The 23,546-nt window shown below is 40.3% G+C and overlaps 1 protein-coding gene across 1 annotated transcript; it reads right to left on the reverse strand.

Annotated features, from left to right (window-relative positions):
- Positions 1–20,037: 20,037 nt before the first annotated feature.
- Btbd35f28 (BTB domain containing 35, family member 28) lies at positions 20,038–22,032 on the reverse strand. The gene has a single exon (XM_039100387.2). The coding sequence runs from the start codon at positions 21,910–21,912 to the stop codon at positions 20,416–20,418; it is 1,497 nt and encodes a 498-aa protein (XP_038956315.1). The 5' UTR covers positions 21,913–22,032; the 3' UTR covers positions 20,038–20,415.
- Positions 22,033–23,546: the final 1,514 nt, after the last annotated feature.

The raw sequence follows: 23,546 nt of genomic DNA on the forward strand, positions 1-23,546 counted from the left end.
TAGCTTTTTCCGCTTTACATTATCTTTGACAGTTGAGTCAATGATTTCTATGGAATCTTCTGCTCCTGAGATTCTCTCTTCCATCTCTTGTATTCTGTTGGTGAAGCTTGTATCTACAGCTCCTTGTCTCTTCTTTTGGTTTTCTATATCCAGGGTTGTTTCCAAGTGTTCTTGCTTGATTGCTTCTATTTCCATTTTTAATTCCTTCAACTGTTAGATTGTGTTTTCCTGGAATTCTTTCAGGGATTTTTGCGATTCCTCTCTGTAGGCTTCTACTTGTTTATTAATGTTTTCCTGTGTTTCCCTAAGGGAGTTCTTCACATCTTTCTTGAAGTCCTCCAGCATCATGATCAAATATGATTTTGAAACTAGATCTTGGTTTTCTGGTGTGTTTGGATATTCCATGTTTGTTTTGGTAGGAGAATTGGGCTCCGATGATGCCAAGTAGTCTTGGTTTCTGTTGCTTGGGTTCCTGCGCTTGCCTCTCGCCATCAGATTATCTCTAGTGTTACTTTGTTCTGCTATTTCTGACAGTGGCTAGACTGTCCTATAAGCCTGTGTGTCAGGAGTGCTGTAGACCTGTTTTCCTCTCTTTCAGTCAGTTATTGGGACAGTGTGTTCTGCTTTCGGTCGTGTAGTTTTTCCTCTCTACAGGTCTTCAGCTGTTCCTGTGGGCCTGTATCTTGAGTTCACCAGGCAGCTTTCTTGCAGCAGAAAAGTTGGTCTTACCTGTGGTCCCGAGGCTCAAGTTTGCTCGTGGGGTGCTGCCCACAGGCTCTCTGCAGCGACAGCAACCAGGAAGACCTGTGCCGCCCCTTCCGGGAGCTTCAGTGCACCAGGGTTCCAGATGGTCTTTGGCTTTTTCCTCTGGCGTCCGAGATGTGTGTGCAGAGAGCAGTCTCTTCTGGTTTCCCTGGCTTGTGTGCCTCCCTGAAGGTTTAGCTCTCCCTCCCACGGGATTTGGGTGCAGAGAACTGTTTATCCGGTCTGTTTCCTTCAGGGTCCGGCGGTGTCTCTGGCAGGGTTCCTGCCGCTCCTGGGCCCTCCCCCACGGGAGCCATGTTGAACATTTCTTTAGGTGTTTCTCAGCCATTTGGCATTCCTCAGCAGTGAATTCTTTGTTTAGCTCTGAACCCCATTTTTTAATAGGGTTATTTATTTCCCTGCGGTCTTACTTCTTGAGTTCTTTGTATATTTTGGATATAAGGCCTCTATCTGTTGTAGGATTGGTAAAGATCTTTTCCCAATCTGTTGGTTGCCGTTTTGTCCTAACCACAGTGTCCTTTGCCTTACAGAAGCTTTGCAGTTTTATGAGATCCCATTTGTCGATTCTTGATCTTAGAGCATAAGCCATTGGTGTTTTGTTTAGGAAATTTTTTCCAGTGCCCATGTGTTCCAGATGCTTCCCTAGTTTTTCTTCTATTAGTTTGAGTGTGTCTGCTTTGATGTGGAGGTCCTTGATCCACTTGGACTTAAGCTTTGTACAGGGTGATAAGAATGGATCGATCTGCATTCTTCTACATGTTGACCTCCCGTTGAACCAGCACCATTTGCTGAAAATGCTATCTTTTTTCCATTGGATGGTTTTGGCTCGTTTGTCAAAAATCAAGTGACCATAGGTGTGTGGGTTCATTTCTGGGTCTTCAATTCTATTCCATTGGTCTATCTGTCTGTCTCTGTACCAATACCATGCAGTTTTATTCACTATTGCTCTGTAATACTGCTTGAGTTCAGGGATAGTGATTCCCCCTGAAGTCCTTTTATTGTTGAGGATAGCTTTAGCTATCCTGGGTTTTTTGTTATTCCAGATGAATTTGCAAATTGTTCTGTCTAACTCTTTGAAGAATTGGATTGGTATTTTGATGGGGATTGCATTGAATCTGTAGATTGCTTTTGGTAAAATGGCCATTTTTACTATATTAATCCTGCCAATCCATGAGCATGGGAGATCTTTCCATCTTCTAAGGTCTTCTTCAATTTCCTTCTTCAGTGTCTTGAAGTTCTTATTGTACAGATCTTTTACTTGCTTTGTTAAAGTCACACCGAGGTACTTTATATTATTTGGGTCTATTCTGAAGGGTGTCGTTTCCCTAATTTCTTTCTCGGCTTGTTTCTCTTTTGTATAGAGGAAGGCAACTGATTTATTTGAGTTAATTTTATACCCAGCCATTTTGCTGAAGTTGTCTATCGAAAGCTGCAATTCTTTAGCCACTGCAGCCAAGGAGAACCCTGGAGATCCCCTCAGATAGTGCCTGGTACACAGACCAGCATAGATGACTGAGGAAAATACAGAATTATGAATTGATCAACAGCAATTGGCATAACTGAACAATGAAAATAATTTTCCCCAAGAAATTAAAAAAATAAAATGAATGCTAAATCCTCAAAGAGCAAATCATATCTTAAATGAGACAATCTTTACATTTGTAGCATATAGTAAAAATGACAATAAATATATCCTAGACAAATAAAAAACAATGGGAGACCAGGTAGGCAAACTCAGGGAACTAGATGGTAACTGATGATGAGAAAGTTTAGCAGTGAATGCGGATGTGTCCTGCCTGCATCCATCCACAGGACCCTGTGTGCAGCTTCCACTATCCCACTCCATCCCTGACTTTCCCTATCTTCCTCCAGGCATAGCCTGGCTATACCTCCAACCTTATCCAGGCCTTTTCTGCAACTTACTATATTTATCCCGGTTCCCATAAACAGTGCCACAGCCTAGTCTGGCCTTTGTGCCTTCACTCTGGAGGAACTCTAGGCTTGGGCCAGAATACTGCCTACACACCCACCCAATAATACGAGTTTCTCTGATCATATGCAACATTTTCACTAAGATCTATCTACTCCCACACTCCCATGTTGGCACAGGACAAACAACCCATGTGCCAGCTCCATGCCCTTTATCGTTCTAATTTCATTCCACCCAGCCATTTTGTTTGACTAGCCTAACACACCTCTGCGCCTAACATACCCAGCCATCTTTTCTTTCCCCACTCCATGCTCCATCCATCATATACACTGAGCCAACAAAGGAAATCCACATGCCCAGATCTCACCTTCGGAAAAATAACCAATATAAAAGATCAGCCCAGTATCATCTCTTTAAAACCAAAAGTTGTGTAGAAATGCTTACCTATGAGAATTACACAGGCAAACTCCAGCACACAGAAATTCAAAGAAGAACCAAAATCTTCTCAAAGAATTTTGACATCAAGAAGAAAACTCTAAAGATACATACATCTAACTGAGGGATTCCCAATTTTATATTTTAAAAAATGTTCCAGAATTATAGGTAGATTAACATCAATTCATTAATAATAGATTATTTTAATATCCAAGTTCTCCAATGGACACAGCAACTGAACAAAAATATAGAGAACCATTGAAATTAATTGACAGCATACATCAATGATTTTACAGACATCTACAGATATCTATCTAAACACCAAAGAATATCCTTTTTCTCAGCACCAAATGGAAGTTTTACTAAAATGCAACACATCTGGGGGACATAAAACACATCTTTACGCCCGGCCCGCAGCAGCTCTCTGCTCCAGACCCAGTGAGAGAGAGACCCAACCGCCTGGTCAGGTGGGCACTCCTGAGGCTGCAGAGCAGAAGAGACCACCAACACTGCTCACCCCTGCCCACATCCCTGGCCCAAGAGGAAACTGTATAAGGCCTCTGGGCTCCCGTGGGGGAGGGCCCAGGAGCAGCAGGACACCTGCCTGAGACACCACCGGAACCTGAAAGAAACAGACCGGATAAACAGTTCTCTGCACCCAAATCCCGTGGGAGGGAGAGCTAAACCTTCAGAGAGGCAGTCAAGCCTGGGAAACCAGAAGAGACTGCTCCCTGCACACACATCTCGGACGCCAGAGGAAAAAGCCAAAGACCATCTGGAACCCTGGTGCACTGAAGCTCCCGGAAGGGGCGGCACAGGTCTTCCTGGTTCCTGCCGCTGCAGAGAGCCTGTGGGCAGCACCCCACGAGCGAACCTGAGCCTCGGGACCACAGGTAAGACCAACTTTTCTGCTGCAAGAAAGCTGCCTGGTGAACTCAAGACACAGGCCCACAGGAACAGCTGAGACCTGTACAGAGGAAAAACTACACGACCGAAAGCAGAACACACTGTCCCCATAACAGACTGAAAGAGAGGAAAACAGGTCTACAGCACTCCTGACACACAGGCTTATAGGACAGTCTAGCCACTGTCAGAAATAGCAGAACAAAGTAACACTAGAGATAATCTGATGGCGAGAGGCAAGCGCAGGAACCCAAGCAACAGAAACCAAGACTACTTGGCATCATCGGAGCCCAATTCTCCTACCAAAACAAACATGGAATATCCAAACACACCAGAAAAGCAAGATCTAGTTTCAAAATCATATTTGATCATGATGCTGGAGAACTTCAAGAAAGACATGAACAGACTTAGGGAAACACAGGAAAACATTAATAAACAAGTAGAAGCCTACAGAGAGGAATCGCAAAAATCCCTGAAAGAATTCCAGGAAAACACAATCTAACAGTTGAAGGAATTAAAAATGGAAATAGAAGCAATCAAGAAAGAACACATGGAAACAACCCTGGATATAGAAAACCAAGAGAAGAGACAAGGAGCTGTAGATACAAGCTTCACCAACAGAATACAAGAGATGGAAGAGAGAATATCAGGAGCAGAAGATTCCATAGAAATCATTGACTCAACTGTCAAAGATAATGTAAAGCGGAAAAAGCTACTGGTCCAAAACATACAGGAAATCCAGGACTCAATGAGAAGATCAAACCTAAGGATAATAGGTATAGAAGAGAGTGAAGACTCCCAGCTCAAAGGCCCAGTAAATATCTTCAACAAAATCATAGAAGAAAACTTCCCTAACCTAAAAAAAGAGATACCCATAGACATACAAGCAGCTTACAGAACTCCAAATAGATTGGACCAGAAAAGAAACACCTCCCGTCACATAATTGTCAAAACACCAAACGCACAAAATAAAGAAAGAATATTAAAAGCAGTAAGGGAAAATGGTCAAGTAACATATAAAGGCAGACCTATCAGAATCACACCAGACTTCTCGCCAGAAACTATGAAGGCCAGAAGATCCTGGACTGATGTCATACAGACCCTAAGAGAACACAAATGCCAGCCCAGGTTACTGTATCCAGCAAAACTCTCAATTAACATAGATGGAGAAACCAAGATATTCCATGACAAAACCAAATTTACACAATATCTTTCTACAAATCCAGCACTACAAAGGATAATAAATGGTAAAGCCCAACATAAGGAGGCAAGCTATACCCTAGAAGAAGCAAGAAACTAATCGTCTTGGCAACAAAACAAAGAGAATGAAAGCACACAAACATAACCTCACATCCAAATATGAATATAAAGGGAAACAATAATCACTATTCCATAATATCTCTCAATATCAATGGCCTCAACTCCCCAATAAAAAGACATAGATTAACAAACTGGATACGCAACGAGGACCCTGCATTCTGCTGCCTACAGGAAACACACCTCAGAGACAAAGACAGACACTACCTCAGAGTGAAAGGCTGGAAAACAACTTTCCAAGCAAATGGTCAGAAGAAGCAAGCTGGAGTAGCCATTCTAATATCAAATAAAATCAATTTCCAACTAAAAGTCATCAAAAAAGATAAGGAAGGACACTTCATATTCATCAAAGGAAAAATCCACCAAGATGAACTCTCAATCCTAAATATCTATGCCCCAAATACAAGGGCACCTACATATGTAAAAGAAACCTTACTAAAGCTCAAAACACACATTGCACCTCACACAATAATAGTGGGAGATTTCAACACCCCACTCTCATCAATGGACAGATCATGGAAACAGAAATTAAACAGTGATGTCGACAGACTAAGTCATGAGCCAAATGGACTTAACGGATATTTATAGGACATTCTATCCTAAAGCAAAAGGATATACCTTCTTCTCAGCTCCTCATGGTACTTTCTCCAAAATTGACCATATAATTGGTCAAAAAACGGGCCTCAACAGGTACAGAAAGATAGAAATAATCCCATGCGTGCTATCGGACCACCACGGCCTAAAACTGGTCTTCAATAACAATAAGGGAAGAATGCCCACATATACTTGGAAATTGAACAATGCTCTACTCAATGATAACCTGGTCAAGGAAGAAATAAAGAAAGAAATTAAAAACTTTTTAGGATTTAATGAAAATGAAGATACAACATACTCAAACTTATGGGACACAATGAAAGCTGTGCTAAGAGGAAAACTCATAGCGCTGAGTGCCTGCAGAAAGAAACAGGAAAGAGCATATGTCAGCAGCTTGACAGCACACCTAAAAGCTCTAGAAGAAAAAGAAGCAAATACACCCAGGAGGAGCAGAAGGCAGGAAATAATCAAACTCCGAGCTGAAATCAACCAAGTAGAAACAAAAGGACCATAGAAAGAATCAACAGAACCAAAAGTTGGTTCTTTGAGAAAATCAACAAGATAGATAAACCCTTAGCCAGACTAACGAGAGGACACAGAGAGTGTATCCAAATTAACAAAATCAGAAATAAAAAGGGAGACATAACTACAGATTCAGAGGAAATTCAAAAAATCATCAGATCTTACTATAAAAACCTATATTCAACAAAATTTGAAAATCTTCAGGAAATGGACAATTTCCTAGACAGATACCAGGTATCGAAGTTAAATCAGGAACAGATAAACCAGTTAAACAACCCCATAACTCCTAAGGAAATAGAAGCAGTCATTAAAGGTCTCCCAACCAAAAAGAGTCCAGGTCCAGACGGGTTTAGTGCAGAATTCTATCAAACCTTCATAGAAGACCTCATACCAATATTATCCAAACTATTCCACAAAATTGAAACAGATGGAGCCCTACCGAATTCCTTCTACAAAGCCACAATTACTCTTATACCTAAACCACACAAAGACACAACAAAGAAAGAGAACTTCAGAACAATTTCCTTTATGAATATCGACGCAAAAATACTCAATAAAATTCTGGCAAACCGAATTCAAGAGCACATCAAAACAATCATCCACCATGATCAAGTAGGCTTCATCCCAGCCATGCAGGGATGGTTTAATATACGGAAAACCATCAACGTGATCCATTATATAAACAAACTGAAAGAACAGAACCACATGATCATTTCATTAGATGCTGAGAAAGCATTTGACAAAATTCAACACTCCTTCATGATAAAAGTCCTGGAAAGAATAGGAATTCAAGGCCCATACCTAACCATAGTAAAAGCCATATACAGCAAACCAGTTGCTAACATTAAACTAAATGGAGAGAAACTTGAAGCAATCCCACTAGGACTAGACAAGGCTGCCCACTCTCTCCCTACTTATTCAATATAGTCCTTGAAGTTCTAGCCAGAGCAATCAGACAACAAAAGGAGATCAAGGGGATACAAATCAGAAAAGAAGAGGTCAAAATATCACTATTTGCAGATGACATGATAGTATATTTAAGTGATCCCAAAAGTTCCACCAGAGAACTACTAAAGCTGATAAACAACTTCAGCAAAGTGGCTGGGTATAAAATTAACTCAAATAAATCAGTTGCCTTCCTCTATACAAAAGAGAAACAAGCCGAGAAAGAAATTAGGGAAACGACACCCTTCATAATAGACCCAAATAATATAAAGTACCTCGGTGTGACTTTAACCAATCAAGTAAAAGATCTGTACAATAAGAACTTCAAGACACTGAGGAAAGAAATTGAAGAAGACCTCAGAAGATGGAAAGATCTCCCATGCTCATGGATTGGCAGGATTAATATAATAAAAATGGCCATTTTACCAAAAGCAATCTACAGATTCAATGCAATCCCCGTCAAAATACCAATCCAATTCTTCAAAGAGTTAGACAGAACAATTTGCAAATTCATCTGGAATAACAAAAAACCCAGGATAGCTAAAGCTATCCTCAACAATAAAAGGACTTCAGGGGGAATCACTATCCCTGAACTCAAGCAGTATTACAGAGCAATAGTGAATAAAACTGCATGGTATTGGTACAGAGACAGACAGATAGACCAATGGAATAGAATTGAAGACCCAGAAATGAACCCACACACCTATGGTCACTTGATTTTTGACAAAGGAGCCCAAACCATCCAATAGAAAAAAGATAGCATTTTCAGCAAATGGTGCTGGTTCAACTGGAGGGCAACATGTAGAAGAATACAGATCGATCCATGCTTATCACCCTGTACAAAGCTTAAGTCCAAGTGGATCAAGGACCTCCACATCAAAGCAGACACACTCAAACTAATAGAAGAAAAACTAGGGAAGCATCTGGAACACATGGGCACTGGAAAAAATTTCCTGAACAAAACACCAATGGCTTATGCTCTAAGATCAAGAATCGACAAATGGGATCTCATTAAACTGCAAAGCTTCTGTAAGGCAAAGGACACTGTGGTTAGGACAAAACGGCAACCAACTGATTGGGAAAAGATCTTTACCAATCCTACAACAGATAGAGGCCTTATATCCAAAATATACAAAGAACTCAAGAAGTTAGACCGCAGGGAAACAAATAACCCTATTAAAAAATGGGGTTCAGAGGTAAACAAAGAATTCACAGCTGAGGAATGCGGAATGGCTGAGAAACACCTAAAGAAATGTTCAACATCTTTAGTCATAAGGGAAATGCAAATCAAAACAACCCTGAGATTTCACCTCACACCAGTGCGATTGGCTAAGATCAAAAACTCAGGTGACAGCAGATGCTGGCCAGGATGTGGAGAAAGAGGAACACTCCTCCATTGTTGGTGGGATTGCAGACTGGTAAAACCATTCTGGAAATCAGTCTGGAGGTTCCTCAGAAAATTGGACATTGAACTGCCTGAGGATCCAGCTATACCTCTCTTGGGCATATACCCAAAAGATGCCTCAACATATAAAAGAGACTCGTGCTCCACTATGTTCATCGCAGCCTTATATATAATAGCCAGAAAATGGAAAGAACCCAGATGCCCTTCAACAGAGGAATGGATACAGAAAATGTGGTACATCTACACAATGGAATATTACTCAGCTATCAAAAACAACGACTTTATGAAATTCGTAGGCAAATGGCTGGAACTGGAAAACAACAAGTTTATGAAATTCGTAGGCAAATGGTTGGAACTGGAAAATATCATCCCGAGTGAGCTAACCCAATCACAGAAAGACATACATGGTATGCACTCATTGATAAGTGGCTATTAGCCCAAATGCTTGAATTACCCTAGATACCTAGAACAAACGAAACTCAAGACGGATGATCAAAATGTGAATGCTTCACTCCTTCTTTAAATGAGGAAAAAGAATACCCTTGGCAGGGAAGAGAGAGGCAAAGATTAAAACAGAGACTGAAGGAACACCCATTCAGAGCCTGCCCCACATGTGGCCCATACATATACAGCCACCCAATTAGACAAGATGGATGAAGCAAAGAAGTGCAGACTGACAGGAGCCGGATGTAGATCGCTCCTGAGAGACACAGCCAGAGTACAGCAAATACAGAGGCGAATGCCAGCAGCAAACCACTGAACTGAGAATAGGTCCCCTATTGAAGGAATCAGAGAAAGAACTGGAAGAGCTTGAAGGGGTTCGAGACCCCAAAAGTACAACAATGCCAAGCAACCAGAGCTTCCAGGGACTAAGCCACTACCTAAAGACTATACATGGACTGACCCTGGACTCTGACCCCATAGGTAGCAATGAATATCCTAGTAAGAGCACCAGTGGAAGGGGAAGCCCTGGGTCCTGCTAAGACTGAACCCCCAGTGAACTAGTCTATGGGGGGAGGGCGGCAATGGGGGGAGGGTTGGGAGGGGGACACCCATAAGGAAGGGGAGGGGGGAGGGGGATGTTTGCCCGGAAACCGGGAAAGGGAATAACACTCGAAATGTATATAAGAAATACTCAAGTTAATAAAAAAAAAAAAAAAAAAAAAGAAATACTCAAGTTAATAAAAAAAATAAATAAAAGAAATAATAAAGAAGAAAAAAAACACATCTTTACAAATTAAATAAATAATAATAAATCTTTCCTTGTTATCTGACCACAATGAAATAAAGCTTTAAATAGACAGCAAACAAACACACCAAAGCAAAAAAATTACCCAAAATCCAGTAAATGCACAAATGTATGGGATTAAACAACTCATTATTAAATGACAAATGAGTCAAAGAAGAAATCAAGAGTGAAATAAAGTATAAATAAACATATTCTTGGAACTAAGTGACTATGAAACCAGATCATAATAAGATCTCTGGAACACACTGGAAACGGTCCTATGAGAAAGTGTCTACACTTTTAAAAAAATTAGGAAGAGGCATTCCTGCCAGGGAACCAGGTAGACTTATTGCAGGTCTTCATATCTCCCTCTGTTCCTACAGACCAAATCCTCCAGGCTCATCCCCCACTCTGCAACACAACACCCATGGCAGTCTTCCCTGCCCCCTGCTGCCATCTCCTGTGTATCTCACATATCTCCCCCTGTTACCAGTTCTAACCCCACTGTTTGCTTTATCCCAGCTTCCAACTGCAACAGCCACTAAAGCAGACCTCCTGGGTTGACCTCCCTGCACTCTCTCCTCCAGGTAATGACAATTTTGGAATTTTGGTTCCTTTAATAAACACAAATATTTTAAGAATATGTTTTCATTTTAAGCAGGTATGGGATACGGGACTGCTACAGATGGCCCACACAGCTGACTCTGATTTGTTTCATGCTGTAGCAGAGGCATGACTTTGACAGATGCAGATAGTTTCCATGATTGTGTGGTATTTGGAATTCTGGGGACCTTTCAGAGGGTATATAAGTGCTATGGCCCCAAGAAGTGGGGTAGTTACTGGTTAGTTTCTGTTGTTTGTTTTCTGTTGTGCTTTGTTGATGAGTCATGCACAAAGATGAAACAACAAGAAGAAATTAGACATCCTGACAGAAAAGCTCAAATTTGCCCCAAGAGACATGACACTCCTAATCAGCAGGAAGTAGCCCAATGATAATGTCACCCCCTTTCCTTTCTATCACTTATTTTTAATATTTTACCTGACATCTGGGGTTTGAAAGGGGGAAGAAGGGTAGAAGAAAGCAGAACCCACAAAATAGCCAAACACCAGCTACACTCCCATTAAAGTAGACCTAAAAAGCAAATCCTGGTGGAACATTCTACTCTGCTCCCTTCTGTTAACTCTTTCAGAAACCTAGCCTATCCTGTCACCAAAGTGTCTGCTCCCAACATGCAGAAATATATTTTGTCTGCATATTTATACCTAAAACTCATTTTAACCAATGGCCACAACTTTCAGGTCCGCAAAAATTGTGTTTCAGGCAACCTCTAGCTATGACTTTCCCTTAAACTCCAGAGAGGAAGCAAAAACCAGACAACAAAACACCAACTTCTGAACCATAAAGACAGGACCATGCTGAGAAGTACCACCCAGAAGCTGTCTCAAAGAGATACAGGCACCCATAGCCAAACAGTGGATGGAGCTTATGGAAGAATAGAAGGAATGATTGCAGGCCCCAAAGGGGATAGGAACTCCACAGGATTATCAACAGAGTCAACTAACTTGCATCTTTGGGGCTCTCAGAGCCTGAACCACCAAACAAATAATATACACAGGCTGGACCTAGGGCTCCCCACACATATATAGCAGACAAGCAGCTTGTTCTTTGTGTGTTTCCTGGACAATTGGAACAGACTAGCTATCCCAGAAATTTTTACCTGCATGTGGAATAGGTTCCACTAGCTGAGTTTCCTTGTCTGTCCTCAGTGGGAGAGGAATTGCCAGTCTATCAAGAACTTGAAAAGCCAGGGTTGGGGGGCAGGGATACCTAGGGTGAGTCTCACAGGCTCAGAGGAGAAGGGAGGAAGAATAGGGGAAGGATTGTGGAAGGGGGTAACAAAAAGGGGCAGTGAGTGGGATGTAAAGTGAATAAGTAAAACAAACACACAAACCAAAAAACCCCACCCACCCAACAAAGCCACACATCAGCACCTAGACATATAACTTTCCCTAGACCAGATTCCTAAACACCAGTGGAAAAGCACAGCCGAGATAATATATCTCCACCAGAACCCAACAGCCTCACCACAGTAGGCACTGAATATTTTGATATAGCTGAAACACAAGAAAAAGACACTATCAATATGATAAAAGGGCTTAATGAGTAAATTAATAAATTTCTTAAATAAATCCAAGAAAACACAAACAGGGTAATGGAATAAATAAAATTGTTCAAGATTTGAAAGGGGAAACAAATTCAATTTTAAAGAATGAGGAAATTTTGGAAATGATAGATGTGGGAAATAGAATAGGAACTACAAAATACAACTGAATACAAATGATGGAAGACATAATCTGAAGAATTGTAATATAATAGGAAGAAAATGTATACTTCAAAGAAAATGTTAATTATAAGAAACTCCTGGTATGAAACATCCACAAAATCTGGGTTACTATGAAGAGACTAAATCTAAGAATAATAGGAATGGAGGAAGGAGAAGAAACCCAGGTAAAAGAGCCAGAAAACATTTTAAACAAAATCATAGAAGAAAAATATCCTAGCCTAAAGAAGGAGATGATTATCAATGTAAAATAAGCACACAGAACAGAAAAAGACTAGATTAGAAAAGAAAGGAAGCTCAGCACGAAATAGTCAATGTACCAAATGTACAGAACCTACAGAGAATATTAAAATCTCCAAGAGGTAAAGACCTTGTTACAAAAAAAGACAGACTTCTTAATCGAGATGCTACAAGCTGAAAGGGCCTGGGGAGATGTGCTACAGACTCAGACCATAGGTGCCAGCCAAAACTACTATGCTTAACAAAACTTTTGATTACCATAGAAGGAGAAAGTAAAAACAAATTTCAGGATAAAATCAAGTTTAAGCAATATAATCTACAAATCCAGTCCCATGGAAGCTTCTAGAAGGAAAGCTCCAATCCAAAGAGGTTTATTAAGACCATGAAAGTATAAGGAGTAAATAATCTCAAGCTAGCCAAACCAAAACAAGGGAAACACACACACTACTTCTATTGCCACCACCACTAGCGACAACAACAACAAAATAAAAATCAACCATCATTGGTCATTGATACGTCTTAATATTAATAATCTCAAATTCTCCAATAAAAAGTCAGACAAACAGAATGGATTGGGAAACGCGATTTATTCTTCTGCAGCATACAAGAAACACATGTCAACATCAAGGATAGACAATAACGTCAAATGGTTCAAAAAGATATTTCAAGCAAATGTACCAAAGAAGTAAGCTAGCATAGTCATTTTAATATGTGGTTAATTAGGCTTTAACTGAAAACTAATCAGAGAAGATAGGGGGAGGACACTACCCATTTATTAAGGAAAATTTCACTAAGGTGATATTTCAATTAACATATACATCCTAAACATGAGGGCAAGTTTGTGAAATAAAGAATACTATAGGTTAAATTACATACTGACCCTAACAGTACTGATAGTGAGAGACTTCAATACTCCATTCTCAACAAGAGGCTGGTCATCCAGACAAAAACTAAACAGAGAAATGCTGGTGCTCACAGACATTATAATTCAGATGCATTAAACATATATACAGACCACTTCACCAAAACACAAAAGAATATACTTTTTTCTCAGCATCTCCAGAATATTCTGAAAAAATTAACCATATACTCAGTCACAAAGCAAGTCTCAACAGATACAGGAACATTGAAATTACTTTCTACAGCCTATCAGATCATCCAGCTTAAAAACATGATATCAACACCATCACCACCACCACCACCACCACCACCACCACCACCACCACCACCACCACCACCAACAACAACAACAACAAAAGCAAAAGAAGGATTACAAAATCATGGAAAATGAACAACCCTCTACTGAATGAAAATGTACGAAGACAGAAATAAGAGAGAAGTTAAAGATTTTCTAGAACCAAATAAAAATGAATACACAGCAATATACAATCTTAGACACAATGAAAGAAGTTTTTTATAAAGTACATAGCATTAAATACCTACATAAGAATTAATTTCCTATTGACTCAGGAGTGCACAGGACTCAGAAGCCTCAGGGTAGCTTGGGACAGGGCTCCTCCAGTCTTCATCTACACCCAGAGCCAGCACTGTTCCACAGCTCTCAGACAAAAAACATGCCTGCAGAGAGCTGGTCTGCTAGGAGCCCTCTCACTCCAAAGACCACAAGCTCACATGATCACAGGCCCACAGGAGAGACACACTCCAGTCAGAGACAGCAAGATCACTAACATTAGAGATAACCAGATGGCTAAAGGCAAGTACAGGAAACAAGGCAATAGAAACCAAGACTACTTGTCATCATCAGAACACAGTTCTCCCACCACAGCAAATACTGGATATCCCAAAACAAAGGAAAAGCAAGATTTGGATTTAAAATCACATGACATGATGATCATAGAGGACTTTAAGAAGGATATAAATAACTCCTTTAAAGAAATACAAAACAACACAGGTAAACAAGTAGAAGCCCTTAAAGAAGAAACACAAAAATCCCTTAAAGAATTACAGAAAAACACAACAAAAGAAGTGAAGAAATTAAATAAAACCATCCAGGATCTAAAAATGGAAATACACACAATAACAAAATTACAAAGGGAGACAACCCTGGAAATAAAAAACCTAGGAAATAGATCAGAAGTCATAGACACAAGCATCACCAACAGAATACAAGAGGTTGAAGACAGAATCAGAGGGGCAGAAGATTCCATAGAAAACATTGACACAATAGTCAAAGAAAACTCAAAAAGCAAAAGTCTCCTAACCCAAAATATACAGGAAATCAAGGACACAATGAGAAGAACAAACCTAAGAATAATAGGTTTAGAAGAGATCAAAGATTCCAAAATTAAAGGGCCAGTAAATATGTTCAACAAAATTATGGAAGAAAACTTCAACAACCTAAAGAAAGAGATGCCCATGAAAATACTCCAAACAGATTGGACCAGAAAATATTCCTCCCATCACATAATAGTCAAAACACCAAATGCACAAAACAAAGAACATTAAAAGCAATAAGGGAAAAAGGTATAGTAATGTATAAAGGAAGACCTATCAGAATTATACCAAACTTCTCAACAGAGACTATGAAAGGTAGAAGACACTGGACCGATGTCATATAGACCCTAAGAGAACACAAAGGCCAGCCCAGGTTTCTATATTTAGCAAAACACTCAATTACCAAAGATGGAGGAACCAAGATATTCCATGACAAAACCAAATTTCCACAGTATCATTCCACAAATCCAGCCCAACAAAGGATAATAGACAGAAAACTCCAACCTTAGGAGGGAAACTACACCCTAGAAAAAGCAAGAAAGCAATCTTCTTGCAACAAACCCAAAAGAAGATAGGCACACAAACAAAAATCCACCTCTATCAATACAAATAAGAGGAAACGATCACTATTCCTTAATATCTCTTAACATCAATGGAAACAATTACCCACCAAAAAGTCATAGACTGACAAACTGGATATGTAAACAGGTCCCAGAATTTTGCTGCATACAGAAAATGCACTTCAGTGACAAGGACAGACACTACCTAAGAGTAGAAGGCTGGGAAAATTTTTTCTAAGCAAATGGTCCTAAGAAACAAGCAGGAGTAGCCATTCTAAAATCAAATATCAACTTTCAACCAAAAGTTACCACAAAAGATAATGAAGTCCACTTTATACTCATCAAAGGAAAAATCTACCAAGATGAACTCTCAATTCTTAACCTCTATGCTCCAAATGCATGGGCACCCACATTCATAAAAGAAATTTTACTAAAGCTCAACACATACACTATACAACATACAATAATAGTAGGAGACTTCAACACACCACTCTTATCAAAGGAAAGATCATGGAAACAGAAACTAAATGGAGGCACAGAAAACTAACAGAAATTATGAACCAAATGGATTTAACAGACATCAATAGGACATTTCATTCTAAAACAAAAGAATATACCTTCTTCTCAGAACCTCATGGTACCTTCTCCAAAATTGACCATATAATGGGTCATAAAACATGCCTCAATAGATGAAAGGAGATTAAATAATCCCATGCATTCTATCAGATCAACATGGACTAAGGATAGTCTTTAATAACAACAAAAACATCAGAAAGTCCACATACACATGGAAGCTGGATAATGCTGTACTCAATGACAACTTTGTCAAAGAAGAAGTAAAGCAAGAAATTAAAGATTTCTTAGAATTTAATGAAAATAAAGGCACAACACAACAAAATTACGGGATATGATGAAATCAGGGCTAAGAGGAAAACTCATAGCTCTGAGTGCCTCAAAAAATAAATTGGAGAGAGCATACACTAGCAGCTTGACAGCACACCTGAAAGCTCTAGAACAAACAGAAGTAAATACACCCAAGAGGAGTAGACAGCAGGAAATAATCAAACTCATGGCTGGTATGAACCAAGTAGGAACAAAAGGAACTATACAAAGAATCAAGAAAACCAGTACTTTGAGAAAATCAACAAAATACATAAACCCTTAGCCAGCCTAACCAAAAGGCAGAGACAGTATACAAATTAACAAAATCAGAACTAAAAAGGGAGACATAACAACAGAAACTGAGGAAATTCAAAAAATTATCAGATCCTACTACCAAAGCCAACACTCAATAAAACTGGAAAATCTAGGGAAATGGATAATTTTCAAGACAGATACCAGGTACCAGAGTTAAAAGAGGATCAGATAAACCATGCAAACAGTCTTATAATCCATAAAAAATTGAAGCAGGCATAAGAATTCCACCAACCAAAAAATGCCCATGACCAGATGGGTTTACTAGACAATTCTATCAGCCCGTCAAAGACGAAATAATACCAATACTCTTCAAACTACTCCACAAAATAGACACAAAAGGAACACTACCCAATTCATTCTTTGAAGGCACAATTATGCTTATACCTAAAACACCCAAAGAAAACTACAGACCAGTTTCACTCATGAATATCGACTGAAAAATACTCAATAAAAATCTTTAAAACCAGCACTCAAGCGGCAGGTCCCCTGCGGTCCAGATAAGGCGTGGATCTGAAGGGACCCGGTCAAAAGGTCCCTGCACCCAAATCCTGTGGGAGGGAGAGCTAAACCTTCAGAGGGGCAGACATGCCTGGTAAGCTAAGAAGAGACTACACTCTGCCCACATTTCTGAGTCATGTTGACAGGAGCCTAATCTATCTGTTTCCTGAGAGGATCTGCCAAATCAAGACAAACACAGAGGCGAATGCTAGCAGCCAACCATTGAACTGAGAACAGGGTCAACATTAGAGGAGCTGAAGGGGCTTGCAACCCCATAAGAACAATAATACCAACCAACCAGAGCTTCCAGGGACTAAACCACCATCCAATGAGTATACATGGACAGACCCATGGCTCCAGCTGCATATGTAGCAGAGAATGGCCTTGTTGGCCAGCAATGGGAGGAGAAGCCCTTGTTCCTGCCAAGGCTGAACTCCCCAGTGTAAGGGAATGTCCGGGCAGGGAGGCAGAAATGAGTGGGTGGGTGGGGGAACACCCTCATAGAAGAAGGGGCAGTGGGAATGGGATAGGGGTTTGTGGATGGGATATCAGGAAAGAAGATAACATTTGAAATGTAAACAAAAAATATCCAATAAAAAATAGAAAAAGAAAATTTCCTGAGTGATGTAACACAAACACCAAAAATATACATGGTACGCACTCACTGATAATTGAATATTAGCCCTAAGGCTCAGATTACCCAAGATACATTCCATAGACCACATGAAGCTCAAGAAGGATAATCAAAATACAGATGCTTGAGTCCTTCTTAGAAGGGGGAACAAAAATATTCACAGGAGGATATATGGAGACAAAGTTTGGAGCAGTGACTGAAGGAAAGGCCATCCAGAGACTTCCCCACCTGGGGATCCAGCCCATATACAGCCCACAAACCCAGACAATATTGCTGATGCCAAGAAGTGCATGCTGACAGGAACCTGATATAGTTGTCTCCTGAGAGGCTCTACCAGGGCATGACAAATACAGAGGTGGATGCTCACAGTAAACCACTGAACTGAGAACAGGTCCCCAATGTCAGAGTTAGAGAAAAGATTGAAGGAGCTGAATGAGTTTTCAACCCATTAAGAACTACAATACCAATCAACCAGACCTCCAGGGACTAAGCCACCCTACAAAGAGTACACATGAACAGACCCATGGCTCGAGCGCTTATGTAGCAGAGGATGGCCTTGTTTGGCTTCAATGGAAGGAGGAGTCCTTGGTCCTGCCAAGTCTGGCACCCCCAGTGTAGGGTTATGTCAGGGCAGGGAGGTTGGAAAGCAGGGTGGTTGAAGAGGGGGAACACCCTTATACAAGAAGAGGGTGATAGAATAGGGGGTTTATGGATGGGAAATGGGGAAATAGATTAACATTTGAAATGTAAATTTTAAAAATATCCAATAAACAAAACAAAAAACAAAGAACTCCCCACCAAAAAAAATTAGGTACAGAACTAAACAAAGAATTCTCAACTGAAGAACGTCAAATGTCTGAGAAGCACCTAAAGAAATTTTCAGCATCCTTAGGCATCAAGGAAACTCAAATCAAAACATCCCTGAGATTCCACCTCACCCCAGTCAGAATGGTTAAGATCAAAAACTCAGGTGACAACAGATGCTGGTGGTGATGTGGAGAAAGAGGAACACTCCTCCATTGTTATTGGGATTGCAGACTGGTACAACCACTCTGGAAATCAGTCTAGAGGTTCCTCAGAAAATTGAACATAGTATTTCCTAAGGTCCCAGCTATACCATTCCTGGGCATATACCCAAATGATGCTCCAACATATAACAAGGACTCCTGCACTACTGTGTTCATAGCAGCCTTATTTATAATAGCCAGAAGCTGGAAAGAACTGAGATTTCCTTCAACCGAGGAAAGGATATAGAAAATACGGTATATTTTCACAATGTGTTATATTTGCACATTGTGTATACACAAAGGTTACACAATGAAGTACCACTCAGCTATTAAAAACAATGACTATATGAAATTCTTAGGCAAATGAATTAAACTAGAAAATATCATCCTGAGTGAGGTAACCTAGTCACAAAAGTATACAGACATGGTATACACTCACTGATAAGTTGATGTTAACACAAATGCTCAGAATACCCACAAAACAATTCACAGACCATATGATGCTCAAGAAGAAGGAAGAGCAAAATGTGGAAGCCTTAGTCCTTCTTAGAAGGGGGAACAAAATAATCTTGGGAGGAAATACAGAAACAAAGAGTGGAGCAGGGACAGAAGGAAAGGTTATACAGAGACTGCCCCACCTGGGGGTCCATCCCATATGCAGCCACCAAACCCAGTCACTATTGCTGATTCCAAGAAGTGCTTGTTCACAGAAGCCTGATACGGATTTCTTCAGAGAGGCTCTGCCAGAGCCTTACTGATACAGATGAGGATGCTTGCAGCCAACCATCTGACTGAGCACGGGGACCCCAACGGAGGAGTTATAGAAAGGACTGAAGGAGCTGAAGGAGTTTGCAACCTCATAGGAAGACCAACAATATCAACCAACCAGATCACCCAGAGCTCAGGGGGAATAAACCAACCAAAGTGTACACATGGAGGAACCCATGGCTCCAGTTGCATATGTAGCAGAGGATGGCTTTGTCTGGCATCAATAGGAGGAGAAGCCCTTGGTTCAGTGAGGCCCAGTGTAGGGGAATGCCAGGGTGTTGAGGTAGGAGTGGATGGGTAGGAGTGGGAGCATCCTCATAGAAGCATGAGGAGGTGGAGGGAAGGACTATAGGGGGGAAACTGGATAATATTTTAAATGTAAATACATAAAATATCCCCAAAAACATTAAATAAAGAAAACCTATACCAACAGTGACTAATCTCAATCATTGGGTTTTGCCAATGATTTACATCTTATATTATTGTCTACTGAAAGTAATGATTCACAACAGTTTCAGCAATGGAGTGCATTTTATTTTGTCTCAACTTTAGCTAGGGTCAAATCTACTAAACAAGTTAATTGAGATGTTTTTCCTTGCAAATATAGTCTCTTATTTCCATTCGAAGCTTGATTCTTGGTGGTGAATGAAAATCAGAACACTAGCTCCATTTGATTTGATTTGACAAATATTTTGTTGGAAGTGAAAATTTTCTTTGGAAACACATGGAAATAAGGTGCTGATAGAAAGCAGTCACTTCTGGTGATACTAGACTTGCAAGAACTTTCAATTTTTTGTTGGTCTTCTTCACTGTATTCATGACACAGCCTTCAGATTAAATGAGCCATTCGATGTTTGCAAAACACTAGTACAGACTAATAATTGAAACTACTACTTGTTTTCAGCATTTCCTAGGTTTAAGAACAGGAAATTGCCGAATATATACAAAGGAAAGGTTAGAACTTCCGCATCCAATTTCATTACAATTTGCTCCTCGTTAAATTCAAAGGTAAGGATTTTATAACCTGTTGTTTTAATGAAAGTTATTTTTTCGTTGGAATCAAAACACACCAAAGTTATTCTGAATACGACATTTCGGATGTGGTTTTGGCAGGAGGAACCATCGCACTCCTGATGTCTTTGCCTCAAAATTACACCGTGGCTGGTAAAGGTGACACGTAAAGGAAAGCAAAGTCTACCAGCAGACCACTTCCAAGTGTATCTACCATCTCTGGGGATCCTTTTGCCGCACCTCATAGTGTTCTGTTCAAGTTCTTCTTCATTGATCGTTTGTGGTCCAATTGTGCCGTATTCTTGTGCTCGCAGTAAAGTCAGCCACTGATGTTTATAAATAGGCGACAGCCATTCTGCAGGTATTAGACGATCACGCTCAAGAACACTTGTGGAGGCCAAGTCACAGATGATGTGCTGAAACCTCAATTTTTTAAACACTGGTTGAAATATTAGTCCTTCTTCACTTTCAAGAAAACTGATGTTATCAATGTATCCCATGTAGGTGTAAAGCCAGTTGTTAGTATGATCTAAAAGCTCTTTCATGGTTCCATTCCAGCATGGATTGAGATAAAGGAACATCCATGTTTTCAGTGTGGTGTATACATCGATCTCCTTTTGCATCACTAGTAAGTGAGAGGAAGATGTAAGGAGATACATCAACTTCAAATCCACTGCCTTGTAGAGGGCCACACTTGGATGTACCATCAAGTTATGGAGAAGCCACTGAAAACATTCTGTCTTTACGGCTTTTAACCTATAGGTTTCTGCTGCTAGATAGTAGGAGCATGCGGTGTTCCTATTGATGGTCGTTTTCATGATCTCCTCACACTGCCGAATTACTCGATCCACCCGAAGCAGGCACGCTGCTGCCAAAACTCGAGGAACTTCCAGAGGTGTTAGTGACAAGTTCTCATCGGTGTACAAAGAACCAAACACAAAGTGCAGAGATCTGGTATCAATATCCTCGTTCCTAATTAGCAGCCGAATAACACCATTGCGAGATTCTTTCCAAATACCTTTGAGGATGTTAGCAAAGTAGCCCGAGTGACATAAAAATACTTTGTGTAAACACCATGTTCTTCCCAGGGCACAGATTTTAATGTCGCTGTCATTCCCGTTCAAAAATAAATTTTCATAAGCATAATTAGATGAGATCTTAACCCTTTTCCTGTAGATGTAGTTGAGAACTTGATGTAAACTAAATCCCTGGTTTTGAGGTCCATGGATGTCCGGGCTCGGTCCCAAATTGACCGAATTGCTCAGTTTTCGCTTGCGACTGCCAGACTGGCCACTGGGTCCAGCTGTGGCTTCTGGCTGTGGCTCTACCAGACTGGAATCCCCGCTCCTCAAGACCCTGCTGTTTAAAAGCCCCATTGATGAAACCTCCTAGAACAGACTCTTGCAGAGGCTTCTTGATCATGGCATTGCTGTAGTCTGCCAGTTCTGCCTAGGCTCACTGGGTTTCCCTCCTACAGACTGAGACGTCACAGAGAAGGCAGGGCGTTCTTCATTGTCCACGTATGCTCTGCCTGAACTGAGGCCCCGCCCCCTTTGAAATCTGTGGAGTGCAACCCACCCTACTTTTCCCCTCCCTCCTCCTCCCCCCTCCTCCTCCCTCCTCCCTCCCCTCCTCCCCAGCACCTCTGCCCCACGGTCCTCTCCTCTCTCTCTTCCTTCCCTCCTCTTCTCCTCCCGTCCCTTATTCCTAACTTCCTTCTTCCTTTCCTTTTCCCATTGTCCTCCTTTCCTCTCACCTCTCCTCACTCCCCATTTCTAATGGGGTCACACTATGTTGCTTAAGAGGACTTCCATCATGGGGGTTGGGGATTTGGCTCAGTGGTAGAGCACCTGCCTAGCAAGCGCAAGGCCCTGTGTTCGGTCCCCAGCTCCGAAAAAAAAGAACCAAAAAAAAAAAAAAAAAAAGAAAAAAAAGAGAGAATAACCAGGCCAAAGCCATCCTGATGTGTGTTTAAGATTGTACATATTCGGGGTTGGGGATTTAGCTCAGTGGTAGAGCGCTTGCCTAGCAAGTGCAAGGCCCTGGGTTCAGTCCCCAGCTCCGAAAAAAAGAAAAGAAAAAAAAAAGATTGTACATATTCCAACTCCTGGCCCTGTACTATGATAGAGCATTCACTTACCAACAGCTTTTAGCAATCTTAGCAGTAAAGATTGTTATTGCTTATTTTATTATTAGTCTTTTTAAATTACCATAAATGACAAGTATTAATTTCATGTAAATAACTATATGCATATGTCAAAAATTTCTGTGTATGCTCTGACTATTCATATATAGATTTAAAAATATATTGTTTTCTAAAGATTACTTATAATTGTAAAAAAAAGATTCCTTATAAATCCAGTTATTTGGTTAACATACATATATAGCATGCATGTTTTATGTTTTAGTTTTACTGATTTGCATTTACCTATTAACTTCCTATGGGATTCCTTACTGTAAATAAATTGTAATTCATGAGAAACCAAGTCAAATTTTTAAGCATTTGTTTGTATGCTTCTCTGCTGGCGAGTCTTATGTGAGTTTGACATGAAAACCAGACTTATCTGAAAGAAGCGAACCTCAATTGAGAAGGTACCTCTAAAATGTTGTAAGGCATTTTCTTAATTAATGGTCAGTGGTGTAGGGCCCAGTCTATTTCCCAGTTTCCCATTCCTGGGCTAGTAGTCTTCGATTCTATAACAAAGCAGCCTAAGCAAACCATAAAGACCAAGCCAGTAAGAAACCCTCCCCTATGAATTCTTCATCATGCTTCCAAGTTCTATCCCTTCTTAAGTTCCTGTCCTGACATCCTCCAGTGGTGGAGTAAGAATTGGAAATAGAAACCGTATTAATCCCTTCCTTCCCATCTTTCATTTGGTCATAAGTGTTTCATTGTTGTAATAGAGACCCTAACTAATATAATGGCTGAGTAGGAATCCTCTAAGTTAAAAATCAGATAAATATCGTTCAGTGTTTCCTTGCTGAACTTTATTGAACTACATTTTAAAAT

The sequence above is a fragment of the Rattus norvegicus genome, chromosome X (assembly GCF_036323735.1).
Source record: "Rattus norvegicus strain BN/NHsdMcwi chromosome X, GRCr8, whole genome shotgun sequence".
Taxonomy (NCBI): Eukaryota; Metazoa; Chordata; class Mammalia; order Rodentia; family Muridae; genus Rattus; species Rattus norvegicus.